This window comes from Diadema setosum, chromosome 17 (genome assembly GCF_964275005.1).
Source record: "Diadema setosum chromosome 17, eeDiaSeto1, whole genome shotgun sequence".
In the NCBI taxonomy this organism is placed as follows: domain Eukaryota; kingdom Metazoa; phylum Echinodermata; class Echinoidea; order Diadematoida; family Diadematidae; genus Diadema; species Diadema setosum.
The window spans coordinates 24156448-24177060 of NC_092701.1; the positions used below are offsets into that span (position 1 = coordinate 24156448).

A 20613-nucleotide genomic window follows, 5' to 3' on the forward strand; every position below is an offset into this window, starting at 1 on the left:
ATCGTGATGTCTTGGATGTGAAACAATCCCTCTTTCTGGGGTCAGGGCTGACCTGCAAGCAATTAATACCAGTGCCTTACACACGGCTAAATTTGAGTGAACGGAGAGTCCCTTTGTATTTGCATGAGTGATTATATGCTGTCAAGCGTGACATCCTGCTATTAAAGTGGGTAATAATGTTTCCATCACACCCAGATGTTTGTGGAATTGTGTCTTTGTGCAGACAGTGTTTGCGTAGCTCTTCTGGTCTTGTTGTTTTAATTGTCTGCTCTCATCTGTACACAGGGGTTGCAGCATCAACCTGTCTGCTCATTCTACGTATTATCACTGATGAAACCCCTCTTAGCGACCACCCTGTCTTTAGTGAGTGATCACCTGCCATTACTACGACCACTAAAAACAATTCCCTCCGAGAGAAAAAGCATGAGCAAATAACCTGTCTTTAGTGACCACCTGTGGTCTTTAATGGCCACTTTTTCCGTCTCCCTTTGGTGACTGCTACAGACAGGTTTGACTGTATCAGGAGGGGAATAAGAAAACTTGTCTTCAGTCACTACCTGTATCTTTGTGTGTGTGGGTGTGGGTGTGGGTTTGTGTGTGTATGCCCAATGCAGGCTCAGTGCATCCCAGCATATTGTTCAGGACAAAACTGTCTTGGAATTTTGCAATATTTTCTAACATGTCCGATAATCAGTTGCGATCGGAGTGATGTGGAATTGGTGTTTGATGGTCAACACAAACTTTAGGACAGTCTCAGGTTGAATAGCCATGTGACTGGGGCTTTCCCGTAGGAACATGACAGTGTATCGTATGTGTTTGGGCATCATATACTGTATAGATATGACCCTAATGAGAGTTGTAAAGCATAGAATACAAGCAAGTAGGGTCATTACGTTTATGTCGTATGCAAGTGAAACTCATTCACATGTCTGCCATCTATGCAAGCTGTAAATCAAAGAAATTATGGGGGCATGTGCTTGCTTCACAAGGCAACGGTTATACAATTGTAGAACAGATAAGATGTATGACTGGAATGCTGAAGTAATTTCTGTGATGTTTACCCCCAAGTTATGTGGAGGAAGAAATTTTGTCTCTTTGATGTCATGTTGAAAGGCAGTCACACATACCACATAAGAAACGAGAATTGTTCTTGAGAGAGCAGTTTGAAATAGGGATAGTACAGGCAACTCTCGTCACAACGAAGTCCATGGCATGGGCAGTTTTCTTTCATTATTTTGACTTTGCGTTATAGCCAAACTAATTAAGTATACAATTATATTAAAAGATATGTCTATATAGATAATAGTTTTTGGACCTTAAGTTTTACTTTGTTGCAACGAAATTCTGTTGTAATCATGTCCGTTGTAACGGGAGTGCACTGTAATGAGGTATTTGCAGAATACCGCAATATTGAGTAATTTTAGTGTACACTTCAAGTCTGGTTTAACATTTAGAATCAAGAGAGTGTTTACAGAATACATGCCAAAGAATATTACACCAATGTGCTCTATCTAAAGAAACTACTGGCATGACATTGCATAGCAGAGCATGTACAATTACTTGTACATGTATATCATCGTGATGCATTTTGTCGTAATTATGAATGTTTAAAATTTCAATGAGGTTCAGTTCATTTCAGGTCAATTCAATTTAATTCATTTCAATTCAATTTATTTTTATCATACTTTATTTCCAGCAAACAAAAAAGAACACATGATGTTGTATGTTTCATTTTTCCACTTTATTCCATGCAGGACTGACCCAGAACATTTATTTGAGGCTTTCTTCGAAGTAGCTGGCCCTACAGATGAAGCTCCCGGTGAGTAGGAAGTATACATACATGTACACTGTAAAATCAGTGCAAACACATCAGGGCCCCATTTCATATAAAAAAGTTGATATGATAGCAAGTCCTGCTGGAATAACAATTGTCATGGTAATGACATTGTCATGGTAATGACATTGTCATGGTAATGACAAATATCCAGCTTTTTGATTGGTTGTTGCTGTGAGAAGTTGCCAATCCGGTAAGAGTTGCTTTTGTAACATCTTTTATGAAATAGGACACAGATTATGTTGAAAAAAAAAAGGCAAGGAGTGTTGCAGATTTTAACCCGAGTATACTCAGGCAGGAGTCTATGGGAAATGCGTGTTGTAGCAAAATCAGTCCGTCCTCAACGGGTGATAAGACATGCAGTACATGCACCTGATAGGAAAGCTACAGCTGCACAACTGGTGTGCATTGCAGGACAGGCCATGATGTCGTACACGATAACCCACAATCTTTCTGTGATGTGTGGAGAACAGGATGAGAGCTCTCTAAAAACGCATTGTCAGAATAGGTCACATGGATGAAAGGGAAGTCATCCATTGGTTGAGGATGAGCAGCTACTTTTAGTAGAATGTATACTTGCAGCATACATCAAATTGTAGATGCCTTTTAAATACTGTCAACACCTTTGTCAATGGTTGGGGTACATTACAGCACTTGACATAATGTGGCAGTGATTGGATGTGATTGGACGTGATTGGATGAAAGTTGGGAGGGGGAGGGGTAGTATGACTAGAAGAAGGTAGTGACTGTCCGTTGAAACGCCAAGGGAGGAATTGTTCCAGTAGAATTTTGTGTATTCTTGCATGCTGCATCCATACCACTTACACTTGTACATCATACATGTATCAACATGTGCATGTGTTACATGGTAAAATATTTGAGACTTGTGTGTGTGTGTGCGTGTGTGTGATTGCCATAGTGCTACAATAATGCACATAATGAAGAAATCCTATAGCAGTGAGTGCACTCTATGTAAAACCATCAAAGAATTTATGCAATACAGGGAAGCATGCCACAACATAAACTGTAATTTAATTCTCTATTTCTGGTCATTATTCATAGATGAACTGGCACAGATTCGTAGATGCCTTGCTAATTAATTGCCTTTTGTAGCTTTTGCTTTTCAATGTGAAATATTTCATGATATAAATGTATACATGTAGAGGAGCCTATTTACTACTACATTGTACCTTTTGAAAAGAGATAATGGCATAAGAAAAACTAATGAATCAATACAATTAAATCCTATGAAATTGTAGCATACAACCGTATGTAGCTTACACTGATTTTTTGTTTCAGTAAAATGTTGCTTGTTTTTTCAAGTTATGTGGCACTCCTGATGCATTTAGACCATCCAAAAATAGAGCTGAGCCAGCAATAAATAAAGATACTTAAACCTATTTTACCAAAACATTATTGGACCGTCACTTTAACCCATTTAGGATGGGCTGATTTTGCTGCAACACACATTTCCCGTATACACCTGCCCAAGTCTCCTCGGGACTACAGTCTTCAGTGGGTTAATACGAAGAGGTCCCTATTGCTGCAGAGTAAAAGTGGGATGAGTTGTGGCCTCTAGGAGGCTGCTTCACATTGCTCCTTACACTGACTGGTGGATGGTAAATCAAAGGCAATATAGAGCTCCTACGATTGACCTTTGCAAGCAGCAAATTTGCTCCACTGTGTCTTCCAGAAAGAATAGGAGTTGATTGAGGCCAAAGGTGCTAATGCCAATTTGCAAGGATCTCTCATGGCACCCCTAAACAGCTGCTGATGGGGAATGGCATCGGTTCAATTCAAGACAAATTTGGAGCGATTTGCAGCACTGCCGCCGATCTGATTGGGCTGCTATAATCGCACAAGAAGTGCTTGCAGCTGATGTACGAGGGGCAGCTTGTCTGTGAGCATTTGTGACTGTAGTGCTTGGAGCTGCATGCTCCTGAACTTCTGTGCATGACACAGATTTTGCCAAGTTACTGCTAAGATGAAGAATTGAAGTAGCCCAAATTTGAAAGTATAGAACAACAACAACCAAAAAAAAAATTGGCTCACAAATATTAGGAATTCTTTTTTTCCCAACCAAAGGTGTGTGTGTGTGTGTGGCGGGGAGGGGGGGGGGGGGAGCCTGCAGGTCATTGGTAACCTCTACATCCCCCTTCTTTTCTTCTTTTTTTCAGACTAGAATAGGGTTGGGGGGGGGGAGGGCTCACCCCCACCTCCCCAGGTTCTGCAGCTCCTCAATTATAGTATCTCTTTTGCAAACATCACAAAATTTTCATCGCTTTATAGAATGATGTCTCCCAATATTGTGCGTAAAATTTTTTAATGCAGTAATATATACACTGTACACCTCAGATTTTTTTTTTAAAGAAATTCAAAACCATGTCACTGAAGAACACCCTCCCCTTTGGTACAGAGAATGATTGTTTGAATTTTTTTGAGGTCCCAGTAAATTCACAGGAAGTCTATGAATTGCTTCCCTTCCATCATTACAAAGTTTTCAGGTTTTTATCATTCTGAGGAAAGGCCTGAATTTCATGTACCTCTACAATATACACATACCCGCTTGTATGAAAGGAATCTACTTTTCAGGTGACACAAGAGACACATTTCTGTTACTGGCACTGGCTGGTTAGTGCATACAAGACATACTGGAAGTACAACTTTTATTACAATTATCCTTACAAAGTGCAGAAAGATATGAAACACATTGTGTACACTGTAGAATCATCGCTTCACCCATACAGCAGAACAGAGCTCAACATAACGGTGTGCAGAACACAGCACTTGTATTTTCACTGACTGCAACACCTTTAGACTGCAGCGTACGTGTGTCGTAAACATGACAATGCGTAGTTCATACTTTGCAGCGTCACTTTTACTTCCTTGTGTCTTGTGCATGTGAATATTTCATTATGGTGTGGGGTGGGGGAATTGCTCTGTATCCATAACAAATATCGAGTATATTATAGTCATGCAAGATGTACCTTGTATATACTAGATGGCTGCAATGAAGTGTCTTTAGGATACTATGTGTACATAGTGTATTTTGAACCATTATACTGACATTACGTTGTAATGAATTTCTGATTTAATACTTGTCGATGTCGCAAAAATGCTCACATACATATATTGACCTGTTATCACTAAAAGTGTTTTAAATTGAATATCTTTGATTTTGGACAATTCTGTCAAGGTCACACATCAGAATTATAACTAGAGGGGTTGGTTGTAGTTTGCCGATTTGTCGGACAGTATCAGAATACATATGTACGCCTACAATGGAATCATGTTCTGTAAAAGTGGAAATTTTTGCTGTGTGAAAATTTTTTACGTATTTCACGCGACCAGAAACTACAGTAGCGCGAAAATGTGAGGGCACGATTAGTTTTGCTTGTTTAATGTACTACTATGTCTTGATACCTTAGGCCTACATGCGAAATTCGTCTTTGATACTCTGCAGAGCAGAAAAATTGCTTGCGCAAAAGTATTCACTTTTACAGTACATGTTCCATTGTGTGCTTTATACAGAGTAGAACTATGTGTAGTACAGCTGACTCTTGGACGAAGACTAGTGGTGCAGCAGCCCCATGGTTGGCAAAAAGCTTCACTTTGGTTGGCACACTGAGGCTCTAAACCACATTGCCCAATACAAATGTATGATGTCATGAAAATGGTATTCCTTTGTGACAGTCATGTACACATTCTAAAGATTTTCTTCTTTCTTTCTTTTTTTCCCGTCACATTGACTATTTCTGTCCCGCCAGCATGCCGTCTGCTTCAATTATAATATCCTTCCTCAAACACACTCTTTCTCTTCCTTTGTAATCATTGTGAGGATGTTGTGGTCACAATTTTAAACGGTGTGAAGAAATTTCTTATTTATGCATAACCTATTGTTCTGCAGGTTTCGATTGGTAATGGCTGATTTGTCACCAGCACAAGAGAGGCTACTCAACTTTGTTGTTTCTTTTTTCCCCCTCACTTTTTATCATCTTTCTTTCTTCTTTTTTTTTTTCTTCTTTTTTTTTCAATACTTTTTACCAGCCGTGAATGAGCTAACTTGGTCGCATGACTGTGATCTCCTTTAATCCAAAGTATTTTTTTATTTGAACACAAAAGACCCCAAAATGTTATTAATTTTCTGACGTTCAAATGGAGCTTAGAGGATGACATCGTGTCCATGGTACATTTCTCAAATAGAGCCATACATGTACGAAGGTCAATGTACATACTTTGATAATATGGAATTGAACGTTTACTGACAGTCAAAAATCAAAGAATACAGTGTAGTCAAAAGAATGTCACAATCATTAACACTTTTTCATGCAAATGACTGACTTTTTGTATTATATTCAGGTATACTTTCTTATGATATCTGTCGTGTATATGTAGGCACTGTAAGATGACTTTGAATAGAACTCACCACTAAGACTGCCTGGAAAATGGTTCTTGACTCTTTCAAACTGTCGTTTCCTTGATTTCTTGTTATTTTCTTTTTGTTAAAAACTGTAAACTATACCTAGATTGGCTTTGTACGTACAATAGTATGCATTTTGGACTTGGAAGTTCTGCTGGATACATGCAAATCAGCCTTTAAGAGTAGACGTGTTGCTGAATTTGGGATTTTTCTATTTTAAGCGGGCTGTGGTTTGACATCTTGGAAACCCAGATCTTCTTTTTGATGATAATAAAATGATGATGGTAATGATGATAGTTTTAACAAGTTTTAACAGTGATAATAGCAACAGTAATGAAATGTTATTGATTCTATTCAAAGTCTCATGCTACAGCACTATAGAGGATAAGATGATCTACTGTGCAGTTGTATAATGCATACTTTTGTGCTTTTTGTTTGTTGCAGAGCCTCACATCGTTGCTACGTTTCCGGAAGACTTCAAGGATGACGTGGTATCCAAGGAACTTCCAAGGTTCTGCTTCCCATGTGACCTCAGCAGGTAGGCATGGTCCCTCTCTGTGGCACCCCTCTCACACCAAGCAAAGTGTATCTAAATATGGACATATATGAACATACGAATATGGCCAAATGTTTTGAAACGGAAGAAAGATATTGACTGGCCTTGAGGGAGATACCAGAAAATATTGCTCAAACTGAAAGAATATTGCCCGAGTTGAAGACGAGGACAATATGCACAAGGCGCAGCCGAGTGCATGTTGCATGACATTGTGAATACCGGCATGATTATGATATGACAATAATACTTGTTGTTCTATCAAAATGACCCATTCCTTCTCATGAAACGTCCGTACTTGAAGACATCAATTATATGATTACTAAACTTGTATGCTACATTCGCTTGCCCAACTCAGTCAAGAGTTTGCCAACTTTGGATTTTTTTTTTGCTCAAATGCAGAACTTAACACAAACGGATCGATAAATGGCAGTTTTCCACTGTGCATTGAAAGTGTCATATCCATAGCTTTGTCATACAGTAACATCATAACAAAGCTTACAATTTTCTCTATGATTTACAGGACTGCATTTCTAGCATAAATGCTAAGCTATAAAGTTACATAATGCCTTTGAAAATCAGAGTGTTTTTCAGTCTAAAGTGCTCATGTGTTGCTGTCTCAAAATGATATGGCATGCAGGGTGTTAAAGAAGCAGTTTCCACAGGAATCCGGAGGGATGTACTAGACATGTATGGAGCTCTTCTGTGGCATAGTGTTAATCTCTCTAGCAAGGTCTCTTGAATACTTCAGTCTTAAATATTCAAATGTCATGGTCTTTAATATATTGGGGCCACCATACTCGTCTCCCACATAATGAATTTCCCCCAGAAGAACCCTCCAGAACTGATTCAATTTAGCCAGCAAGAGGGTTTTATGACACACAAAGCAACCCATAGCCCAAACAGTGCGATCAGCGGCCCGTGTGTGTGCAATGTCAGGTGGACTTAAAGGTGGTGGTGTTCAGAGGCTTAATCAGAGTTGACAAAGGCAGTCTCACTGCAGGAGACATGATCGCTATGCAAGCCCTCCCTTCGGTGTGACGCACAGTGTGGGAAGCTGTGGGAAATACACTTTGTATACCGCCAAAGTCTTCGCCCACTGTGAGTCAGTGTGAAAGACAGCCAACTAATCCCATTCACGTAAAAGTGGTCGCACAACCCCACCCCCTTCTCCTGGAAAAAGGGGAAGAGACCCTGTCCAGACAGTCCTTAATACAAGCAAACAGCTGTATACCTGGTACTATTCATTGCATATACTGTTTGTTGCTATTATACCCACACATATTTTATCACATTTGCATTGCACAGCAGAAAATACAATGTACAATGTATGTTGGGTGTGTGTGTGTGGGGGGGGGGGGGGGATGTGTCACGTGACCAAAGCCAAAGAAGGAAGGAAATTGTCATGCTTGTTGTTCTTTCCTGCTGAAAGGGATGCAGGAGGAAAGCCTAGCACAACTGAAAAGATGGCCGCATGCAGATTGAACTTGAGCTCCATGTTCTACGCTCTCTGGTCTTTTTCCTCCTCCTTTTTCCTTGTCTTCTTCATATCCCAGCTTGCCTTTCCATATATGTTTCCCGAACTGGTGAAGCCAAGTTCAACGAGACCGATTGTGGTGTTGTGGGGGTGGGAAATAGCCGGCCGTGTGAGTCATACGTGTATCGTCTATGATGAATGAGAGCGAGATACTGAAAGCACTCGGTGGGTTGCAGCACCTGTCTCTGCAGCAGATCTCATTTGAAAAGGGCACTCTGAGTTTAGAGTGAATGAAGAAGAAGTATATAAAAAAAAGCCATTCCATCAAAGAACGGCAGTATTTGAAGATCTGCCAGTTCAAAGTTACATTCTGCACATGAGCAGATAAAGGTCAAGTGAAGAAAGAACAAAACAAAACAAAATGCAGAGTTGCAATGAGCGATGTCATGGACAGCGTTTGAATGGTTTCTAGACATTGCAGTGAAAGGACATTCTGAACATTCAAGGGAGTTCATCAATGTAAAACCAAGGTGCATTATACATAAGTGGGTAATATTTAGCTTTACAATTGTTTTGTTTCAGTGGTTTCAAATTTGGGTCATTGGACATTTTAACTATGAACTGGTCTATAGAAACCTTTATTTTAGTAATATGTTGAAGGAGTCTTAAATTAATTTTTGGCTCTGGGTATGAGATCCAAATGGGGAAAAAATAAGATGGTACCTTCATTGTGAAATATAAAACTTGTGAAAGTTTTGCTGTGTGTCCTGGGAAATCATCAAGAGGTATTCATGCAGGTGCCTAAAGTGTATGTTGGGATGGGGGTGGGGGGTGGGGGGGGGGGATGAGGGTAGGGGAGAGTGGAATGAGCCAAGAAAAGGAAATTGTCTCTTGTTCTATGTCATAAGGAATGGAGGTGTGTGCACTGATGCACTGCAACACCTGTTAGCAGAGAGTGTAGTATAGCTTTAAACGTTGCCCTTTTGACCTGCATGTTAAATAGAAATTATTGCAGTTTGTTTGCTTAGACCAGGCGTCCACTATGGCGCGGACAAGACGCGGACAAGCCCCGGAATGCAAATTTGGTATTCCGCACTCCTTCGGGAACCTGTCCGCACGTTCCTGAACGTGTCCGCTCACTGTCCTAAACATGTCCGGGTGTTTCCGCACCTTCGGGAGAGAGAAAAATTTCCGCGTCCAAATTTTGATCGAGACCAAAATTTGGACGCGGAAATGAACTTCCTGACACCTTCGGCGACTTGTCCTGACGATGTCCTGAGGATGTCCCGCTTGTCCGGAACCCTTCCGCTCCTTCCGCACACGCTCCGGAAAGAATCCCGCGGTGTGGGGAAGCTTCGCGAATGAAAGCGGAAGACACCAGGAATGTTTTAGGACAGCGCGGAGCCGATGCGGATCTATATATGCAAGTGTCCGGAACCGATGCGGAAATTTTGTGATCCAGACACGAAAATGTCGACACTTTCCGCGAGCGTCATGCCAATGAAACGCAAAATGAGCAAGAAGGGAGGCGAAGCCTCCATGCAAATATCCCCATCACAGGCACACCTTTCGTCTAGCTATGAAGAACAGGTAAATCTAAGGAATTTCCGGTCCCAGAAGGCAAAGAAGAAGGTAGTAGAGACTGTGCCAAAAGCAACCAGAAAGAAGTGAAATCAGCCCCCTAACTTCCTAGTAAGTTTGTTTTAATTTGATCTTTTCAGAAATTATTTTTCATCTGAGTGACTTTCCTGGTTCCTATTACTTACTATACTACATTTTCCTTTATGTTGTTTTCGTATTTTATTTGCAAACAAACTAGGTTGTTCCATGTGACAGCCCAGCTGAAAAATAACAAAAGTAGGTGGAAGTACACTCAGTAAAAAAGCATAGAATTTTTGGCTAAATGTTAATGTATTATATAAACATGAACAAGTTGTTATTCATACGTAAATGCTTTCTAATGATACAACATATTAGAACAAAAGACAAATTCATCACACTAAAAAGCATGAATTCAATTGCAAAGAAATACCTGTGGTCTCATGACAATGTAATATTTTTGAAGCCCAAAATAACAATGAAAGCTAAAGATGATGGAGGAAAATGAAGAATTTTCTGGCTTCAAAATTCAAGTGAAATGAGAGAAAAAGCAATAGATCATGAACTCGAAAAAGTGATAAAGTTCTGTCTTTCTTTTGCTTTGTTTTTTGCTGAGTGTATATATTTAAGTACACATTAAGCATCACAAATCATTTCAGAAACATTCTTTACCTGAATGATTTTCGTAGTTGTTATTACCTAATATTTTTTTCTTCTCTTTTTGTTTTAGTTTCAAATAAACTCGATTGTCCAATTTGACAGCCCAGCTGAACCCCCCCCCCAAAAAAAAGTGAATTAAAGTAGGTTACAAATATTTCCCCATTTTTACACTTCATTGACAATAGGCTAGTAAGCTCTAAGCTTGGAAATGTTCAAAAGTGATCAAAATAAGAGAGGGTTAGAGATGCACATGGGTAAAAATCAGAGAAAGAAAAATTTAATGATTAGGATCAATTTGGCAAGTATCAGACAAAACATGTAGATACTTCACGATGGATAAAGCACATGTCTAAAAAAAAAAAAGGGAATAAACAATATATACACCCTGTATATATATATATATATTATATATATATATATATTTATAAATAAACATATATATATACATTTATATATATATATATATATATATATAGTAACATAAGTAACAGTTAGTACTATAAGTAACAAAACTGCAACAAAGATCATGCTGTATTCACTAACGGTTTATTTCTTGTGAAGAAATAAATCGTTGGTGAATACAGCATGAACTTTGTTGCAGTTTTGTTACTTATCTTTTTATCTTGCCCACACGTGGACTACCTTATCAACATGACTATATATACATATTTACATTTGCATTTTTATGTATATTATATATATATAATAATTAGAAGAAAGAGTCTCAAGTACGCCATGGATCCAACGATTACACAAAAATTTTATTACAAAATTTTCGGTCTGCCTCAGACCTTCGTCAGTGCAAAGACAATGATGGACAATGATAAACATGAATCATAACAACAATGCTATGCGCGTCATGCATGACGCGCATAGCATTGTTGTTATGATTCATGTTTATCATTGTCCATCATTGTCTTTGCACTGACGAAGGTCTGAGGCAGACCGAAAATTTTGTAATAAAATTTTTGTGTAATCGTTGGATCCATGGCGTACTTGAGACTCTTTCTTCTAATAATTACAACATTCGAAGTCCAACACGTGGAAAATTCCAAGATGAACATATATATATAATATATATATATGCATGGTTCAAAAAGTTTACAAATATCATCCATGTGACTGTAGGCAGAGAAAAAATTGTTCTCCCAGATGAGACAAATAAAAAAAAAAATGAGTCGTCAGCCGACATGCAAACAATCCTATTCTTCGACTTTTGGTGGTCACATTTATCGAATAATATTGACCAATCATATTAATATAATATCAGCCGCAACTGCTGAAGCACAACAATGAGCATCACTGAGCAGTCAAATGAGGAAAAGTCAAAGTCAGCGCCAAATTTATACCTTTCCATTTTCCTGGTATTGTCCGCAGTTTGTCCGCATGCCTAACTTTTGTTGTCCGGAAGGCATCCTGATTGTCCGCGTTCATTCCTGGTGTAATCCTAAATGTTTCCGCGCTGCCCGGCTACGATTAGCATATTCCGAGGTATTTCGCGCTCTTCCGGAGTGATTCCTAGGAATGTCCGCAGTCAGTCCGCGGACAGTCCGCGGACAGTCCGCGGACAGTCCTAGGAATGTCCCAGGACAAGCCGATTCACAAAGTTATTCCGCGTCTGTCGCGGACAGGATGCCGAAATAACAAAATTTGCTTCCGCAACCCTTCCGGGGCTTGTCCGCGCCCAAGTGGACGTCCGCCCTTAGGGAAAAGGAAAACCTGCCTTCCTGTGTGGCTGGGACAACATTATCTCTTTTTCTAGCAAATAAAGGACAAGTTCACCCACATTCATGTGTGGATTGAGTGAATGCAGCAAAATCATTAGAACACATCAGTGAAGTTTGTGGAAAATGGGACAGTTGTTCCAAAGTTATGAAGTTCCAGTGCTGCCATCACTGGGTGAGGAGACTGCTACAGTTTAGGACATCACTGCAGGACAACAGTTCATTAAAGGAAAGTAATTTGTAGAGAATTCCACAAAATTCCATTTCTTTTCTTTTTTTTATATTAAAACTTAGTACACATCCCCTTCAATTGTTACTGAAACATGTTAAGGGTAATATCCCCCACCCCATTTTCTGAAAAGAGATACATTGTATTGATACAGTGTATAATTAGTGAAGTCAAGTACTCTTTCAGTTTGTCAGAAATGAGAAAAAAAAAATTATATTTTCTTTCTATATCATTGTCTTGGAATGACATCACAGATGGTTGTAGTCTTCTCTTTTAGTGATGGCAGCGCTGAAACTTTTAAAAATTCATAACTTTTGAACTGACTGTCCCATTTTCCTCAAACTTTTCTGATGTGTTCGACTAATATTTGCTTTGCATTCACTCATTTCACACATATTTGGGTGAACTTGTCCTTCAAATCTTTGAAATGATATCTATCCATTGAAAAAATCTCTATCATTACTTAGGATTAGTCAAGTCTTAGCCCGTTTTAAAACTTTATGTGTTAGTGAATATTCTGGGAGAGATCTTCAGATAATCACATAGGTATTCTAGGACTCTCAGTAATTTCCTTCTAACAAACCAGGTACACAGTCACAAGCACAAGGTGTCCATTATTCAGTAGACATGTATGATGACAATTGTTTTTACAGTGATAGCTTTCAACTTGCACAAGCGAGAAGGTGTCCATTATTCAGTGGACATGTAGTATGATGACAATTGGTTTTTACAGTGATAGCTTTCAACTTGCACAAGCGAGACCTTTACGATATATATGAATGAAAAAAAAAAGTGAATCAATATGAGAGATCATCAAAATTTTTGCACATGCATGCAAAGGGTTGACTGTTAATCAGGATGCAAAGCTGTACTTTCTTATGCAAGTCTATTCAATAAAGATGGAAGCCATATATATGCAGTGTATGTGCTGTTGTAAATTGTAATTTACCAGCTGGGAAGCCTGTACCCCTCTCATACTTCTGTGATTTACACAGGAAGCCTAGATGCATTGGTGTCTCACAATTCACTCTAGATATACTGTACAATGTACTTGTCCTTGTTGTGAGAGTACAAGTTTAGATTGCTGCGATGAAGGGCCATTTAGGGTCAGTGTAGAGCCGTGGCTCAAATACTGTATTGGTCCACTAATTATTGTTCTCATTGTAACAAGACTATTTCTAGTGTAGTTTAGATTTCCCCGTCCCTCCCCGGCCTACCCCCTCCATGATCCTTTGTAACAGGTAAAGAGCATTTTAGAGCCTGTGTACAACCAGGGATTCTCTCTTCTATTCATATTTTGATTGTTTTGAAGAAAAAAATATTTCCCAGTGTTTTACAAAGTATGGCAAAAAAGACCAACTTTGTTGCTGTCAGAAGGTTTGTAGGTTGCTTTGTGTGTGCTTTAATTGATGGAAAATACATGTAGTGCAGCGCCGATGTAGATCAATTAATTGGTTCAGCATCTTTATGTAACTTTGCACTCCTTGTTCACTTGTTAATTTTCCTTCAAACTTCAAAAAATTCATGATTTTTTTTTTCTTTGGCAACGTTTTTCATGAACGCTTTTTCTGACATTTAATATACTTTCCCTTTTTTTGCATGTTATGGAAGTTTTGGGAGAGGCTTTAAGGACACAAGGAAGTTTGGCACCTCACCAATGTGCCAACTGTAAGTCTCACCAAGTGGTGAGTTATTGGAGCTATCAAAAATGTATTTCACAGCTTAAGTTCCTGCAGGATGATGATGCATCAGTAAATATTTGCTGTGTTTATACCTGTATAGCGTTACCACTTGAGGTTTCCTTTCTGATTTCTTACTGGAAATATCTCTTAGCAGAACCTCAACTTGTTACAATTTGAGTAAATTTAGCATTGACGGTTCAGGAGTTGTTTAATTTGAAAAACAACAACAACAACAACAAGTTGGCACATTGACAGATCATAAAAGGTATCTCCACATTAGAGCGGACAAAGATTCAAAGTAATGTGTCCTCTCATGTGAGTGTCCTGTCGTTGTCTTCAGTATGTTTGTGATTTTCAGCAAAATCAGAAAACTTCTTTTTACCTTGAGATATTTACATTTGTCATCATGAGCACGTATGGGTACGAAAAAAAGAAACTACAGGCTGTATGTCAATGCATTGAAGCTTTTCACTCCAAATTGCATTGAAGAAAACTGTCACCCCAGGTCTTCCCCCAAAAGGTTTGTATTACCAGTGACATTTACATACACATACACCTGTACATGATGCATACTTCTGTATTCTGTGTATGTGTGTAGGTGTAGATGAACATACAATTATACGGTACTCACACATGCACAAATACAATATGCAACATGTACAATGTATATCAACATTACATTACGTCTTACATGTTGTTCTAAACACACTGTGCATCAAACATAATACACTTGTACATTCACATGTTTGTACTGTACATTGTACCTATACAATATTGTACACATACAGGTACCGTTAGTGCACCAGTTTTCGACAGGACCCAGATTTCGACACCCAGCAGATAATTCTTATTAAATTTTAGGCCAAGTAAAAAAAGAAACCAGTTTCTCGTCCTCGCGCGCCTCGATTTTGGCCGCCGCATCGATTTTTTTACTATTTACTATTTTCAAAATGGCGCTGAAAATACCAAGAAATTCATAATTCTCGTCCCAGCCTGCTCCCCGCCCGCATCGATTTTCAGTTGCCGCATCGACTTTTTTGATATTTACTATTTTTTCGGCCGCCAAAAAAAAAAAAAAATCGACAATTCACCTACCAATCGTGATGTCTCATTTCTAATTACGCCTTGCGTCCTCTATTTAGCTGGAGTACAGCTGTAGCTTCTGTAGTGCGTATGTAATAATGCACGCATTTCACACTGCGAGCTCGGCAAGAAGGAATGACCCACAAAGCAGTCGAACTGTAGTTGGATGGGCGCGCGGGCCTGCGCCTGGGCTGTGATGTACAGCGCACTCGGTACGTCGTGAATGCGACAGCGGCAACATCTTTTGCGAACAATCGCTGATATTCTACGCATATTTCGCGCATTGTTCGTATTTCCCCCGTTTCTCATATTTTAAGAGGATGAATTGTACTGTACAAATGCTTGTGAGGATTGTATCGAGTTTGTATGTATACATTTTCATGTCATTGTGACTATGTGCATGTGTGTGCAGTGTCGGAAGGTACGGTGCCAGTGCAGTGGCCGTGTGGGCCGCGTATACGTATGCGTGTCTGTAGCTGTCGGGGTCCCCCCTGGTCTATCAGCTGTCTGCACGCACGCATGAACACATTCGAATGTGTAGAGGCCCAAACACTCTGCTCTGTAACGTTGCATCTGACAGCGATGTATTGTTCTATTTTGAAGAGAAAATGAATGCGCTTTTCCAGCAAATGTAGAATTATTAAATGGGTGTATCTACAAAATGAATAACTTTTCCACGGACTCTGGTTTGTCTCGTATTTCTGCGGGATACTTTTCTTTACGATGTAAATTCACGGACACGACCGTGAGTCGTATCACCTGTAGTGTGATACAATCATATCATCCAAATGATGAGTGATTATCAAATGTCTTTTTAGAACATGAAGAAACATCTTTAAATGTTTAATGCTATAATGCCATATCAGTATCATTTTTACATCCATCTGCAATTGTACCAGCCAGTTTCCAGTTGAATGTGCTACAATTGTGCTGTGAAGAGATGCAGATACATACCAGCTGTGTGGACACAAAAAGTCACAAACACCATTGATAAATAAAGCAGTGTTTTGAATATCATGGAATTTATTTCAGTCGTACATTTGTTGATAGAATGTTTTATACCTGTTTCAATTAATAGCACAATACATCAGAATTGCAAGTACATTGGTATCAGAAATGCCATTACAACACTAAATACCAGTATTAAGATGGTCATTTTCCCTTGACATCTGTAGTGTACGTAGTGGAAAGAAAAAGCAAATGTATTTCTGCATGCATGAAGTTTCATTTTAAGTATGGTACACATTATATCTATTTGTTTGAAAATGCACAGAGTGCAGGCAAGACGTACACTTGGGACCTGGTCTCTCATAACGCAGCTACCAGAGTGATATTTCATTTCATAAATTGGATATAGAAAATAGTAAAGCCCTCTCTCGTTACCGTTCTCAGAATTACTGGACGAGAAACACATATTACTTTCATTTTGACAATCCTGGAAAAATTAGTAAGATATCAAATAGTAAGGGCCTCCCTCATCGCCTTGCTCAAAAAACCCGGACGAGAAACTACTTTCTTTTTTTACTTGGCCTTATACTCAATACAAACGTTTGACTTCAACAATCAACCAAGTTATCAATCACATTTCTAGTCTTATATTAACACCGTTTGTCACTTGTCATCATCATTCGACGGTAGAATATCTAGGAGAAAAGCAACACAGTATCAGCAGAAATGTTGATGTCAGCCATTTTTAGGGGTTCAAAACAATATGACGCATTTTGTATACATCGCCGTAAAATGAAATTCACCTGTGCCGGTTATCTTACTTTAGCATCAGTTTGTTTGCCAAATCCTGGTGTTTGATTTCATAATCGTCTTTAGTAATTTCATGGCTGAATTCGTGATAAATGAGCAAACTTGTAGAAGGAGTTGGCTTTGAGAATGTGGCACCAGATTTCGACATTCCAATATTAAGACACGTTATAGAGGAAACGACAAGTTCTTGCGCTGGTATGATTGCTGGTTTGCGTCCACAATGCAGTGTACGCGTACTGTACGCGCCATGTGATTTATGTGTGATGATGCGCGCTGTGATTGTGTCGAAAAGTGATGCTGGGTGTCGAAATCTGATGCCAGCGACGGCGTGACGGAAATCGCTTAAAAATTGAACATGAGTGCATTCAAATAGGAATTCGTTCAAGGAATATTATTATTGGCCTTTGTAGCTGAACTTCATATCGAAATTCCGAAGTAAAACGGTGCAGTATTGATGGTAAACAAGGAAATGTGCTAAAGTGTCAAAAACCGGTACCCTTACTGTACATTTTATAGTGTCTACCTAAAGGGTATTCATGTATCAATATTAGAGGGGGGGGGGGGGTTGGGAGAAAGGATTTACATTTGTACAGCCAATAGAACGGGATACATCTACAATTGTGTGGGCAAAGCCTAGCATTCAGTCCATTATATGATGTGTGTCTGTGCCCTTTCTGTATTACTGAACTACCGGTATGCTATTTTAGGAAGTGACTGGCACATCCAGTGTTTGTTCTGCAGTGCTGCTTTCTCCTGTCTTTAATACTCTGATTCAGTAGCCTTTTCAAACTCTACCGGTCAAAAACGATGTGACAGGGTTAGTGATGCCTGTATTAAAGATGACGTGATCTCTTAAAATGCTCTATGGCTACACTGAAAGGCAGACTACAGTATACTGTATACGCTGTTATTTTCATGTACAGATATTTTCGCGAATGACGAGACCATAGGCATTTTTGCGAGATGTTGTTTTCGCGAATTGATGCCGACGTTTACATTATTGTGCTATCAACAAGGGCGCATGGAGACATTTTCACGCGTTGTTAAATTCGCGATCCAACTGTGATTCGCGAAACTCATGAAAATTAAACCCTCACGAAAATAACAGCTTATACAGTAATATGGGATCAAAAACATAGCCAGTCAGAAGTGCAGAAATGAGTCACATGTGCACTCTTTTTCCTTTTTTTTTTTTCTGCTAACATGCCCAGGAGTGCAAGAAATGCACATCAAGAAAGTACTGTAAAGTGGAAATTTTCACGCATTTTGCGCAACCAGATGCCAGTGTAAAAATAAAAGCACACGAATATTTTTGCATACCATGTGTTCCAGTAGTTAATGTCCCGATTCCGCGGAATTAAAAATCCATCTTACCCGGCCGAACACGAAAAATTACTCACGCGAAAATATCCACTTTTGCATTACACACTGTGTTTATTGCACTGCATGTTACCCTCCTGTGGCATCATTTGGAGCGGAACGAACCCAAACAACTGCTTCATTTCACATACATGTAGTCCTCTGCACGGTCAATCGAAGAGTGGCCCCATTGTATTGCAACACAAAGTTTGATATGTAAAAAAAAAAAGTTTATAGACCCAATTCATAAAACAAATAATGGACAGGTATAAATAAGTGGGTGATGCTGCACACTCTCGGGTATTCACAATATCATGCATCATGCATTTGGCTGCACCTCGTGCGTGTTGTACCATTGTAATCCCTCGATTGCGCTGCATCTCTGCTATTGTGAAAGCGCACTCTTGCCTGTGTGCGTGTACAGCTGTATCGTGTAGTATACGTTGTAATATGTATTGCTATCATCCATTAAAATAGAAAATAGGTCCACATGACATTTCTAATCCTAAACATCTTTCACTAGGATGTATGCACAACTGTATACGCTATAATTTTCGCGTTCATAAATTTTCGCGAATTGCCGCTGTCACACATTTTCGCGAGTGGTTAAATTTGCGATTGGGGGACTAGAGAAAATATGAAGTGGCAAAGAAAGTGTGAATTTTCAACTTACTAGCAAATAAGAATGATACTTGTTATACACTGCATGAAAAAAAAACTTAACGAACTCTGCGAACTAGTAAGTTAGAATTCAACATTTTTGAAGTGGTTAAATCCATCGCGCTAGATTTCTGACGAGTAGTCCCCTTGCGATAATGAATTGGCTCTCTACAGTATTTGTAAGTAGACGTGGACGTGCTATATGTACGTAAACAAGCTTAGCCAGTATGGTCTGTTCGGTAAGCCGTGACATGGTATACTAGTACTGAAATGTTCATATCATCAGGGCAAGGGATTCATTTTGGAAGGTAATATTTTCGCGTGTCGTTAATTTTGCGAATATCTCCTGACTCGCGAAATTCGCGAAAATAAAACCCCCGCGAAATATATAGCGTATACAGTATTTACAATGTACAATGTATGAGCCGTATGGGGTCCCCACTCATACAAGTTTTGCATCATGTGGGCACGATAATCTACAAACTCAAAAGTTAGTGTGACCTCCCGTGAACTCTATTTCTCTTTTAATAGCTTCAGGTCAACCTCCAGTGCATGCCGTACACTAGGGTATCATCGCACATTTGCTAGTGTGTGTGTTTGTATTTCATCGGGATTTGTGGTTTAATCATTGAGTGGGCCTCGTGCTTGAAAGTTTAATCTTAAGGATTAGGTGTCCTGTGTTGTAGTCTAAGACTACAGGCTAATCATCAGAGTTTAAAAGATCGAGTTAATCCTAAAGATTAGGAACGTTGTGTGAACGTAACTGATGTAACTTGTGCTCTGCTTTTCATGACAGGTACAACCCTGCAGGTCAGCTCTTCACATTTGTCCTCACGGGGATCGACAACCTGCAGAGGTTTGGATTCTGCCGGCACCCCCCTGGAGCCAAGACAGCCATCTGTTTCCTCAGGTAAAACCATTCTCTGATGCATCTTCATCCCCTACAATTGTACCCAACTTTGCCCAATTTCCCACCTGTCCTTGCCTATTTCCCACCACACTTCCCTAGTAAATCCTTTGCAACACCCACCCTCATCTTCCACTGTCTAATTTTCAACTTTATTTCCAGCCTATCCATCAAGTGCGGTGGCCGGTAAGTTAGCTCAGTCGGTAGTGCATCTGTCTCATGATCCAAAGGACCCTGTTTCTATACCCAGGTCCCACTGAACAATTTTCTGTGTAATCATACAGTCCTCAGTAGTAAGAGGCAAAACACTCTGTCCCTCGGATAGGACATAAAATTGAGGTCCCCTGTTTGAAAGAGTCACAACTCACACACGTGAAAGATCCCGCTTCATTCATTCATCGCAAAGAGCAGTGTGTGTAACCCGATGAAATGGTCCTGCCTAACATCCAACTGGACCCCATGGAAGACCAGCTATTGCAGCTGAATATGGGCCATCAGCCATCTTCTCAGGTGGAAATAAAACAAACAAACAAAACAAACAAGTACATACCCCTTGTACTATATATACGCCATATATTTTGCAAGGTTTTTATTTTTTAGAATTTCGCGAGTCAGGTGCTATTCGCAAATGTAACAACACAAGAAATTGCTAAATTCTGACTTCGACA

At 39.4% G+C, this 20613-nt stretch overlaps 1 protein-coding gene across 1 annotated transcript in view; it reads left to right on the forward strand.

Moving 5' to 3' along the window:
* Positions 1 to 20613, forward strand: part of LOC140240779 (uncharacterized) — a 96673-nt gene that overhangs the window by 25854 nt on the left and 50206 nt on the right. Inside the window, exons 2-4 of the mRNA XM_072320551.1 lie at positions 1755 to 1819; positions 6699 to 6792; positions 19835 to 19948. Coding sequence (XP_072176652.1) covers positions 1755 to 1819; positions 6699 to 6792; positions 19835 to 19948 — 273 coding nt within the window. The remainder of the gene's footprint in view (positions 1 to 1754; positions 1820 to 6698; positions 6793 to 19834; positions 19949 to 20613) is intronic.